Source organism: Rhinoraja longicauda, chromosome 5 (genome assembly GCF_053455715.1).
Source record: "Rhinoraja longicauda isolate Sanriku21f chromosome 5, sRhiLon1.1, whole genome shotgun sequence".
NCBI classification, from domain to species: domain Eukaryota; kingdom Metazoa; phylum Chordata; class Chondrichthyes; order Rajiformes; family Arhynchobatidae; genus Rhinoraja; species Rhinoraja longicauda.
The window spans coordinates 59,554,518-59,567,382 of record NC_135957.1 but is presented as its reverse complement, the minus strand read 5'-3'; the positions used below and the strand labels follow the sequence as shown (position 1 = coordinate 59,567,382).

At 38.8% G+C, this 12,865-nt stretch overlaps 2 protein-coding genes across 2 annotated transcripts in view; one reads left to right on the top strand and one right to left on the bottom strand.

The window, feature by feature from the left end:
* The window catches only part of nt5dc1 (5'-nucleotidase domain containing 1), a 434,656-nt gene that overhangs the window by 230,160 nt on the left and 191,631 nt on the right, over positions 1–12,865 (bottom strand). The gene's annotated exons all lie outside the window — the stretch shown is intronic.
* The window catches only part of LOC144593817 (uncharacterized), a 174,952-nt gene that overhangs the window by 102,110 nt on the left and 59,977 nt on the right, over positions 1–12,865 (top strand). The window contains exons 9-10 of the mRNA XM_078399936.1: positions 2,890–2,961; positions 8,301–10,109. Coding sequence (XP_078256062.1) covers positions 2,890–2,961; positions 8,301–10,109 — 1,881 coding nt within the window. The remainder of the gene's footprint in view (positions 1–2,889; positions 2,962–8,300; positions 10,110–12,865) is intronic.

Below are 12,865 nucleotides of genomic sequence, written 5' to 3'. Positions count from 1 at the left end.
AAATTAATAACATGCAATATACTGCACAGAGTAGCACGGTAGTGACCTATCCCATGTTAAAAGTTACATACAAATCCTTATTTTGATCATTCTGAGAACCATCAAAGACAAGATACTGAATAGATGTAAAACATTAACGTAGGGGTGGGGGGTGGGCAGGGAGTCAAAGAATAAATGCAATATTTGCTTGCTACAAGTTGGCAAATAAGGGCACAGCTTTAGCCTACCACTATAATGTAATATGAGAAACTGAAAATGAGAGAGAAAGCTATTACAAAAGAATAAATAATGAAAACTGCCAAGGTCTAATAAATTTGCATATGATTATCATGTAGTCGCTGCAAAATACAGCTTGAGGATGGTTAATTCATTTCGAACAAGTGTCCAATGTTATAATGAACCACTGAAATTAGAAAATAAACTCTATATACTTCATAACTGATTTTTTTCCAAACTCCCTCATTTATATCTGTGATTTACAGAAATAGATATCCTAAATGCAACTCAATCAGATGCAAAAAATATAACTCAAAATCATTCTATACTGTAATGGGCTGGATCCACTTGGACCCCAGTCTGCAATCTGTATTCCCTGCCTGGCCACATTCACCTGGACGAAAGCAGAGGATCAACCTTGCTCTCTCTCTCTTCACTTTGGAAATGGGCAGCAATGACTAAGCCTCAGGTAGTACAAAGGCCCAGGAATAGGCCTTGTAAGCTTTGGCAGGTCAAAGCCGAGGGTGCTGCTTTGGCTTCTGCCACAGCAGACAGTTTAAACAAACCTGAGAGGGCATCAAGATCAATGTAAGTTATTTGTACAATTTTATTTTAAAAAGGTAACAAAGTAATTGCAAATCATTAAAAATCATTAAATTGAAGTAATTTTTAAAAAAATATTCCATGGCCGAAAATCCTGACTGAAATACATGAGGTCTTCGACATTATATCAGTTGACACTGGACGGTAGAGGTCATTTCCAGTTTAGTGCCCAGTAACTCCAGCAAGTGTAGTAAAATGTATCACCCAATTAGTCCCAGAGTATCTGCATGTCCATATAAAACCAAGAGTCTGATTAACTCAGGTGTTTTCCTTTGGCCATCAATCCTTGACCCATTGACCCAAATGCTACACTTATTTGAAAAAAAATTAAGGCGGGTGAATTAAAGAGACAAGGAACGTACAAAACAATAAAGACCATGCAGGTATGAAAATTTCCAATGAGGCATCAGTTGCTAGAATCTAATTATGGATAAAAGAGTGACCAGAAGGAAAATAAACCACTATAGTAATAATGAAACAAAAGAATCGCTTTTAAAGTTTAGACATTTATTATTCTTGAGGGTTCTCCTAATTTAAATTTCTTCACTTTTCCTTCTGGCTGATCCTTGTGATTTATTTCTTCTTTTCAACATTAGTCTCAGCTAAGATCATTGACCTCAGCCTTTCACCAAGGTTTCCTAAATGAAACTTTTTAAAACGGCAAAATAAAATGTTCCAATTAAGAATAACACAGATGCTATTATAATACAATTTTAAGTTGAATGGGAAAAATCCAACATTATATGACAATCATTCAGAAGCACGGTGCTTTGCAGTCTTTTTAAGGTTAGAGAGTGTTTCAGTCTAATTGGTCTTAAGAAAGAATATTCTATTAGCTTCTCATAATTGATTCGTGAATGACAAGTCATTCCTCTGCTCATAATTGTATGAATTTTAACCACATAGTGCTGACATGGCTTAGTCGGTAATAATCTTGCCTGACTCAGAAGGGTGTGGTGTAAAGCTCATGGTCAAAACAGACAGTCCAGTGCAATGAATGTGGCATTGTCAGTGGTTAGGGTGTTGGTGCTTTTGTACTAAATTCAGCCCGAAGCATTGATATTATAAGGAGGATAAAATTAAAACAATTAAACAAAAACTTACACATGTATGATCGCTACATGAGTATCATCAGTTAGCTGCTGGATCACAGAAGAAAAAATGTATTTAGTGCAAATGATAAAATATTATTTAAAAAATGAATCTCAATGCCAACCTGAAATGAAATAAAAACATAATTCCTAGTATTTAGCTGATAAACACATTTTCTCTGGTAAATGAAAATGTATTTCAAAAATATGTATTTAAACAGAAAGAATACATAAAATAAGTCCATTTGAGCACTTCTCATTAGCAAAGCTATTCAAAAATTTGTAGTTTCCTTTTTTCTTTAAAGTGAGTTCATTTTTTGATTACTTTTTCATGTACAACTTGATTAAAATCAGTCCAAAATAGTTTTGAAAGGCAAAGGCAAAGAAATGGTTACAATTAAAGCTACTAGTCACTGTGTTTTTTTAAAGCAATAAGAAAATTGTTGTGTCAAGTTGTTCTACCAGAGAAGTGAGGCAAACTAATTTTGCTGGAGTAGCTTTGAGGAGGAAAGGAGAAACAAATAGTGCAATGTTGAGAATTCAGTTAGAAATTTTTATACAATCAAATTATTACTTCTTTCTTCAATTGTGTAAATCTGACATTCCATTGTCTTTTGAAGCTTCAACACAAATCAAACACTGCCGTAGGAAGCAAAAGTTGTATTTGTTTTAATGACGTACTAAGTACAAACTCCGAATGCAATATCAGCAATATGTGTACAATTGAGAACATCTTAACCATCACATTAATATTCTACATAATTTCTTCTTCACTTCAAACATTAATGAACACAATGTTCCACGTAAGTTATTTCAGGACAGCCAAAAGATCATTTATGGCAACCCAAGTCCAGATTTAACTTACGATACGATACAATAGAACTATTTATCCCAGGAGGAAATTCATTTCTACGTGTATATAAATCCAAAGTAACATTGATAAAGTTCCACAGTGTTTTATTGACTTTCCCCAAAACAGGTCATCGAAACATAGATCGAAGTGACGAAAGCTCGGAAGAAAATCGAGGTTCTGTTATCTTACCCTCCAGAGGTGAGAAATAGGGTAACATTACACACAATATTAATACATTGCCATCATCAATAGCAGCAAGAAGTAAGAAATCTAGTTTATTAATGGCTGTCTTCTCGATTAACAGATTAACATGCATTTCCTGTAATGTATTTGTCCGTCTACTCCCATTATGACTTTCTTTCACAATTAAACTCTGTGATCCATTTTACTCACATTTTAATATGTGCTTCATCACTTTTCACGGTGGTGTTGGATAAACCATTCTGAACTTCAACATCCTACCTTCCCAATTCACTCAGATTTCCATCTTAAATCTTCCCTTTGCAACTGCATCTTTCCACAAGCACTGGTTCCTCTATCTTTTTACAAATAAACTTTTGAGTATCAAACATGATCATTATTCTTTTGCTTAAATATAGTCACAATGAAATCCTTCTCCAATATGTGACTTCAAAATCAGGTCCCCTCCAGCAAACAAAGTCCTGAGTTTAATAATACTATATCTGTCTCTAACTGCAAAGTGATGGAAATCAAATCAGAATGGAATAGGTTTTAAAAGAAAAAAGGATAATAATAGCCTGGTCAGTACATTTTGAACTTAATGGGAAAAAAATGTGTTCCCTTTAGAAAGCTTCAACTCAAATCATCTCAAATGTGAACCAGTGTCATAGGAAAATAAAACATAAATCAACAGCAACCTGTTACTCATCTTGATGCTCCCATAGGGAAAGAATTCAGCTATTCAGACAATAAGCCTGGTCCACCAATCCATTCGATTATGCGTGGCATGTTTTACAGCTCCATTTACTGTCAAGTGTCTATAGATATACTTTCATGTAAATCTCTCAATGTACTAGTCTATTGATTATTTTCATCAGTATCTAAAGGATTCTGGAGAAGATTATTCTACTTTACAGTTCATTTTGTCTGAAGAAATGCTTCCAAACATCATCCTAAAACAGTCTCTTGCTAACCTAAAGATTATGACCCCTTGTCTGGAATCTCTTATTATTTCCTTTCTGTCTACCCTATATTATAAATATTAGATTGCACTTTTTTTTTCAAGAAAGTCTAAGCCTGGTCTATCTAACATCATCATACAATCAGTCTGAAGAAGGGTCTCGACCCGAAACGTCACCCATTCCTTCTCTCCCGAGATGCTGCCTGACCTGCTGAGTTACTCCAGCATTTTGTGAATAAATCGATTTGTACCAGCATCTGCAGTTATTTTCTTATATAATCAGACTTGTCTGATCAGACAATTCAACCAATACTACTTCTCACCATGCCCTTAGACTCTATGACCATTCACCATCACAACTGTACCTCCGCCTTCCCTACATCACCACGCTGTTGCAATAACAGATATTAGCTCCAGATACTCCAAAGACGTACAGGTATGTAGGTTAATTGGCTGGGTAAATGTAAAAATTGTCCCTAGTGGGTGTAGGATAGTGTTAATGTGCGGGGATCGCTGGGCGGCACGGACTTGGAGGGCCGAAAAGGCCTGTTTCCGGCTGTATATATATGATATGATATGATATGATAACCCAGCTCAACATTCTTGGAACAACCTCCTTGTTAACTGCACCCTTGCACTCTATATTCCAACACCACCCAAGAACCATACCCCTGCCACTCTACTCAAACTATTATTTGTTTGTTACATTCACAATTCGTGCTGCCATTTTCTTTATATTTATCTTAAATTATACTGTTGAAATATAAATAAAGCCACAAACAATAGATCTCCTCTCAACATCTATATCAAAGAGTACATACACAAAAAAAATCTCATTCTTTGTAACAGCTAATATCTGTTATTGCAACAAAGCTAAAATTTAAAAATTCAAGCACTGCAAGTCAGTGGGTCCTGATAATATTTTGCATATGATATTATAAAACTACTTTTTTTCTCTGAACCCCTTTAGTCTAAATAGCAGATTGAAACTGAAGAGAAAGGGAAAGAAAGAGAACAACCACCATTAAACAAAAATAATTATAAAACAATCAATTCAATAAAAAATATTGAATTAATGATAAGATATAAATCGATCTAAACCTCTGTCTAGTGTTGACGCAAGCTGTAATATATCCTATACTACTTTACCCTAAAACTTGCTTCATTAACATCACATCTTGAATATTCCATTCCATCAAAAGCAAGGTTAGGTATTTAACTTTGACTGCTTCCGAGAGAAATATTAAACACCCACACATGCACCGCCGAGAACAATGGGGGATCTAGTGTGGGGGGTCACCGAGGACAAAGATGGACCATTGGGGACTGTAGTTTATACTTTATAACTTTGTCAGTGCCCTACACCTGGCGACTCTTTGCATACCTTGTGTATGATATGCCTAAAAAAGAATTTCACTGTGACATGTCACATGTGATAATAAAGCATCAATTAATAAGCCCAATAGAATGAGTATTGGAGACACGTGCTCCTGCTGTACTACCAACACACACGCTCACCACGACCACAGCAAAACCCCTATGAAACCCATAATGCTGTAAGATCATGTATGTAGTTACAGTATCTCAGCACCATTGAGAACTTCTCTATTCTCCTGCACCACCTGTAAGTTAATGGATCATTTGAAACCCAGAGGAAACAGTTTTGAGATAACTAAAAAGCAACGTGTGTTAACTGGGGATAGACACAAAAAGCTGGAGTAACTCAACACGATAGGCAGCATCTCTGGAGAGAAGGAATGGGTGACATTTTGGGTCAAGACCCTTTTTCAGTCTGACCCGAAACGTCACCCATTCCTTCTCTCCAGAGATGCTGCCTGTCCCGCTGAGTTACTCCAGCTTTTTGTGTCTATCTCGGGTTTCAACCAGCATCTGCAGTTCCTTCCTACACATTTTGTGTGGTAACTGGGACTTGCAAACAAAATACAAACAAAATGCATATGTTGCAAATCTGAAATAAAAACAGAAGATTCTGGCAATACCTACTAGGAACATGCAGCAATTTCAGTTTTTACTTTACTAAGTAATTTTGGTCAGTCTGAAGGGATAGGAGAAAAAAATCCACAGAAACTCAAACAGCTAAAATTAGATACAGCTTTATTCTAAAAAGCAAACCACTGGGCTGATTTTGTGAAGAGGGTCAGGTGTCACAATCAGAGGATTTACCTTGAATTTTTGTCATTTAGACTGTACTTAATGCAAAATGCAGAACATTACAATAATAACAAGAAACCTCTGAAGAGGGTGCAAAGTGATTTACATGGATGATACATGAATTTGAAAGTTATACATGATCAAGAAAGCTGAATAGGCCGACAACACTTCTCCACCAAAGAGAAGACTGAGGGCTGACCTGGCAAAGATTCATAGAATAATGAAAGGGTTTCACTGGGTAAATATGGATACGTTTCTTTTGTTGGTAGTTACACAATCAGTTCCTGAAATTATTGCCAAAGGCCCATAGACTGTAAATTTAGAGACGTGAGTTTTCAGTAAATGTTATTAAGCTGGAAAGGATGCAGAGAAGATTAACAAGGATGTTGTCAGGACTTGAGGGCCTGCGCTACAGTGAGAGTTTGAGTAGGTTAGGACTTCATTCTTTAGAATGCAGGAGGATGATCGATAATTTTATAGAGCTGCATAAAATCATGAGAGGATTAGATAGGATAAATGCTAAGTCTTTTACCCAGAGATGGGGAATCAAGAACCAGAGGACATAGGTTTGTGGGGAAAGATTTAATAGGTACCTGAGGGGCATTTTTAATACACAGGGTAGTAGGTATTTGGAATGAGTTGCCAGTGGAGGTAGTTGAGGCAGGTACTATCACAACGTTTAAGAAATGTTTGGACATGGATAGGAAAGGTCTGGAGGGACAGGCCAAATGCAAGCACGTGGGACTAGTGTCGATGGGGCAAGTTGGGCCAAAGGGCCTGCTTTTGCACGATGACTCTAAATGCAACTATTTAAATAAATAATAAAAGGCACCAATCAGGCAAAGTGACAATGAAACCATTGTTATGTCACAAAAATCCATCTCCTTCAGTCATGTGCTTTAGGTAAGGAAATCTGCCATCCTTATCTGGACCTTCTAGACCCTGAATATTCAAAGGATAGTTAAGAATTTGAAACAGCCTCACAAGCTACTCAGTTCAGATGCAATGAACAGTGAACAAGAATCAGGAATAGCCAATAAGACCCGTAAATTGTCAAATAACCAAATGAAATAAAAATATATGGGATAGTCCAATATTAAGAACAATAAACATAAAATCAGCAACATGGAATTCAGGCGAAACATATTGTCCAATGAGCGATAAAAAAATATGAAATTCACTCCTTTGAAAAACAAGTAACATAGATATATTTCAGTGCAAGCTAAATAAGCACTTGAGCACTGTGCTTCTTTACCAGTGACCTGCTTCTGCACTGTACCATTGTTGCACCAATTTCCTAGATTTACCATGAAAAAAGATATTGGCACTATATAATGGGAAAAGTAAATTTAATGTTACTGAGCATATAAGTATATAAAGTATTTGCTTTCTATCTTAGTGCACAAAGTTAATCAATGGGTTGCTGCAGATTTGCAATCAATTAAGTACTTCTTAAAATATTGTCATGTTGTTGTACAGAAATAAAGGTAATTTTATGCACAGCAAATTTCCACAAATGTGGTAATGATCTAATACTCTAATATTTGTTGAGGTATACCTGTTGCTCTAGTGTTTATTCTGACAAAGCATGATGGATCTTTTACTTCCACCAGAGAAGATGGGTTTGCCCACTGTTCAATGCCACAACTAAATTAAGCCATCGCTGACATCCTGGTATTATTTTATGACATTCACTCATCCTCCATCATTCTTCACAAAACTTGCTAATGTCTGCTTCTTTACCAGTATAGTTCATGCTACCAAAATTGCTAATTTTTGTAAACAAGAGGAAAAAAAAAATCAAAATCTGCTTCACATTATTGGGTAGAAAGGAATTGCAGATGCTGGTTTACACCGAAGATAGACATAAAATGCAGGAGTAACTCAGCGGTACAGGCAGCATCTCTGGATAGAAAGAGTGGGTGACGTTTTGGGTCGACACCCTTCTTCAGACTGAAGAAGACTGAGTCTGAAAAAAGGTCTCAACCCAAAATGTCATCTATTCCTTCTATCCAGGGACGCTGCCTGTCCTGCTGAGTTACTCCAGCATTTTGTGTCTATCTTCACATTATTGGGCATTGTTTATTTATTTCTCTAAAATGTACATCCCAGAAAAATTAAGGTAAAAACTGAAATCAGAGTAACCCTTAAAATGAAGTACTGAACAATATAAATATTGTCTGTACCTTTATCTAAATCAGATTTATTCCTTTTGTATTAACAGCCAGATGGCATCAAGGACCAGCAGGTCCACCAGGACTACGTGGTCAACAAGGCCCACCAGGATACCCTGGAAAACCAGGCACTGGAGTTTCAGGACCACCAGGCCATCCAGGGCAACCAGGCCCACAGGGACTACCCGGCCTAGGAAAGCAGGGTGTTCCAGGAGCACCAGGAAAGTCAGGTGAAAGAGGCTACCCTGGACCAAAAGGGAGCATGGGAGCACCTGGCATGCAAGGACAGAAAGGTTCAGCAGGTCCAAGAGGAATTCCAGGGCCAAACGGGTTGTCACTCCCAGGTAAACCGGGTGAACTAGGGCCACGAGGTGCTCCAGGACCTACAGGCCCACCTGGAAAAAAAGGACAACCAGGCTATCCTGGTCCAATTGGTGCAAAAGGAGCAAGAGGAGTTGGAATACCAGGGCGTACAGGTGAGAGCGGTACTCCTGGACCACCAGGGCCACAAGGAGTTCGCGGTGAAACAGGATACGGCAAACCAGGAACCCCAGGCCTTCCCGGCAAACCTGGAGAAAAAGGTGAAAAAGGCTTACCTGGTTCACATGGTTACTCAGGTAAACCAGGTCAAAAAGGTCCACCTGGATTACCTGGACCCCCAGGTATTGGAAAGCCTGGAGCGGATGGCACACCAGGATTACCAGGACCTCCTGGACCCAATGGTCATCTTGGTCCCCAAGGATTGCCAGGTGAGCCCGGACCTCCTGGTTTTGGGAGAACAGGCCCACCAGGGTTTAAAGGGGATACGGGTCCACCAGGCCCAGCTGGATACCCAGGAGACAAAGGTGAACCAGGTGTTCCAGGCAATCCAGGTGTCTCTGGACTTTTAGGACCATCTGGTCCACGTGGGCCTCAGGGTCTACGAGGTGCACCTGGTATACCCGGGGCAACAGGAGCTAAAGGGGCAACAGGACCTGCAGGAACTCAAGGATATCAAGGACCAAAGGGTGAAGTGGGTCCTGGGGGTGCCCCAGGAAAATCAGGAATTTCAGGAGAACCTGGCCTGCCTGGGCCACAAGGCCTGCCTGGACCATTTGGCCCAAAAGGCGCCATTGGACCCACTGGGTCACCTGGCAAAACAGGAGAAAGTGGTTCTCCAGGACTTCCAGGGCCACCAGGATTCTCAGGTGAGGTTGGATTGAATGGTCTTCCAGGTCCTCCTGGCCCAATAGGCCCGCCTGGTTATCACGGACTCCAAGGCCTCCCTGGAGAAAAAGGAGATCCTGGACCTCCAGGGCCACCTGGACCACGAGGTCTTCCTTCTGACTTTCATGAACAATTACTTCATGGACCACCAGGCCCGGAAGGCCCAGAAGGTCGACCAGGTCCACCAGGGCTCCCTGGTCCACCAGGGCCTCCAGGAAAATTTGGGGGCTATAATGGTTACATAACACCAGGAGTCACAAATTCATACCCAGCTTTCACGGCCATTCTTTCAGAATCTTTTCCAGCAGCAAGGCGACCTATAGCATTTGACAAAATACTAACCAATCAAAATAATGATTATGATCCATCAACTGGAATATTTAGCTGCAAAATGCCAGGTATCTATCAATTTACTTACCATTTGCAAGTCAAAGGAGGAAATTTATGGGTTGGTCTGTTCAAAAATAATGAACCCATAATGTACACATATGATGATTATACAGAAGGTTATGTTGATCAAGCATCAGGGAGTGCTATAGTCCACTTACAAGAAAATGACCAAGTTTATGTTGAGTTACCTTCAGTTGAGTCTAATGGCTTATATTCTTCTGATTATATGTATTCATCCTTCTCAGGATTTTTAATTAGTCAAACTATTTGATGCCCATCATCCATCCTGGCAATTCCCCCAGTTACCCGCCATCACTCACAATTACCCCACCTCCACCATAGCTGCAAGTAGTTCATGCATGCTCAAGGTGTGCTCACAATGCACACAGAATACATCAAAAGGACTCGATAACTAAAATGTTATGGGGCCCTTGCTGAATCCGGTGGATAAACATAGCACATATCCCAGCCCCTATCTATCCACGTGGGCTGTGGTTGAAACTCATTTCCATGGTATTTATCAAACTGACATATTACTACATAGGTTTAAAAGGCAGTAAGATTCTTCAGTTTCTGTAACATTCATAGAAAATACATCACAAAACACCTATCGATTGACCACTGTTTCAAAGGGGATTTAGTGTCACTCAGTCATCTCCATCCTACCAAAGAACGACAGCAGATAATTGCCATTATTCTGAATAACATAGCTAAAATATATCTCTTCCAGAATTTATTATTATCTGTCACATAATAATTTACTGAGATTACTTGACTAAATGTCCATGTCAACAGCAAGTATCCGTATAGCTTCAGAAGAAATCTTGAGGTGTTCCCAGAGAATCACAACATTCGGCCATGTCTCATGACAGTAGGAAAATAAGAGAACCCATTGTCATACTGAATTAGGTTTCAAGTACCAAGTGCAAGTTGTGTGAAAAGCACTGTAAAAAAAAAAATAGAACAGGTTTTCTCATTTTAATTGTCTTAAAATGAAATGTCACAAAATAAATGGACATTTTAAACAAGCTAGTACATTTTTGCTCTCCACACAGGCTTATATGGAAAGCCAAACTAACCTACTTCAATAATTATAGATTTGAACTATTCTTAGGATACAAATGACTTATTCCACAATTAAATCCCAGAAAGGTGCTTTGGTTAATAGAGTCTCTTAACAATTTACAAAAAAAAGGAATCAACTGGCAATCTTGTACAGTGAACAACCATGTTGAACTTTTTTTTTAATAAACCCAAGGCTTTACTGTCCAAAATTATACCTGAAACTGTACTGAAAGCAATAATTGCCAGAAAGCTTTGTATATCCCAAAATGTGTATTTTATATATTAAAAAAATAAAATTGTTTATGATACTCCTCTGAATGGCAATTGCTTTTGTTTAACCAGTTATAAATTTGGATACATTGAGCAGCAGATTGGCACGAGGGGCCCATGACAATTACTTCTCTTTCACAAACCTATGCCCTCTAGTTCTTGGTTCCTACCTGGGAAAACAGACTGTGCACTCATCCTTTCTACTCCCTCATGCCAAACAAAGCTCTCCATCGTACTTCAGTACTCGTGAGAATCATACACTAAAACTTACATCTTCAGAAGGTCACCCCTCTGTCTCCTGCTCTGAGGAATAAAGTCCTACCTGCTCAACCTCTCCCTATTGCTCAGACCTCGAGTCCTGGCAGTATCCTCCCCATAGTCGAGGTCCTGGAATTCTGGACAGGACCAAATATTGTTCCTTTGTTTAAGTACGCAAGTAGAGATTATCCAGGAAATTATAGGTCGGTGAGCCTCACATCAATGACACGGAAGATGTTGGAGAGAATTCTTCGGGATAAAATGTACTCGGATTTGGAAGAGAATGAGCTAGTTAGACAGAAAGCATGGCTTTGTCCAGGGCAGGTCATGTCTTACATACTTGATTGAGTTATTTGAGGAGATGACAAAGGTAAACTTTAAGGGCAAGGTAATGGATGTCATCTTCTTGAATTTTTGTAAGATATTTGATAAAGTCCACACAATGATCCAGATGATTAAGATGCATGGGATCCATGGTGACTTGGTAATTTGAATTCAGAACTGGCTTATTCAAAGTAGACAGAAGGTTATGGTGGAAGAATATTATTCTGACAGGAGATCTGTGACCATTGGAATTCCACATGGGGACCTCTGTTGTTTGTAAGATATACATATTTAAATGACTAGGATGTAAATGTAGATGGGTTGTTTAGTAAATTTGCAGATGACACCAAAATGAATGGAGCAGCAGACAGTAAGTAAAGCTGTCAAGGTTACCATAAGATACAAAACAACAACAGAAATGGGCGGATAAGTGGCAGATGCAGTTTAATCCGACTATGTGTGAGGTGTTTCACATTGGGTGGCCGCATGTAACATGGTGCCTCTAGGTACTCTACTTACAGTTTATGTAAGCCGCGGAGTCAGCAACTCCACTGTCCTAGTTTGACTTCCCAAAATGCGCACCTCACCTATCTGAATTAAATTCCACCAGCCATTTCTCTGCCCACTTGCCCATCTTTTCAAGATGCTGCTGTAATTCTTGATAAACATCAGTTAATCATTTGTGAGGTCCTCCAATGCATTGGGATTTGCTAAGCAACAGGAAATTGGAACTGACCTAAGAGAAGACTGCATATGGGATCTTCCTAGAAGAAACAGACACAGTGTAGTCCTTTGGCATTATTCTGGCTGGAGCAGTTCAACATGCTGGTCAACAGACAATTGCCTCATGAGTTTACTATCAAAGTCAACTCAATGAAAGTGTATAAAATTAGTCAAGCTATAATGCCAAGTTCAAATACAACCAAGGCCGAGATTTAGTATGCTCTAATCTGCAATATTCAACTGGTAATAAACTCAGGGGATTGAGATCTTTTCTCCAAGGGACAATCGTAAAGGTCATGGGACTATAAATTTAAATTCAGTTGTAATATACAAAAACAATTTTAACATGTGTAGGAAAGAATTGCAGATGATGGTTTAA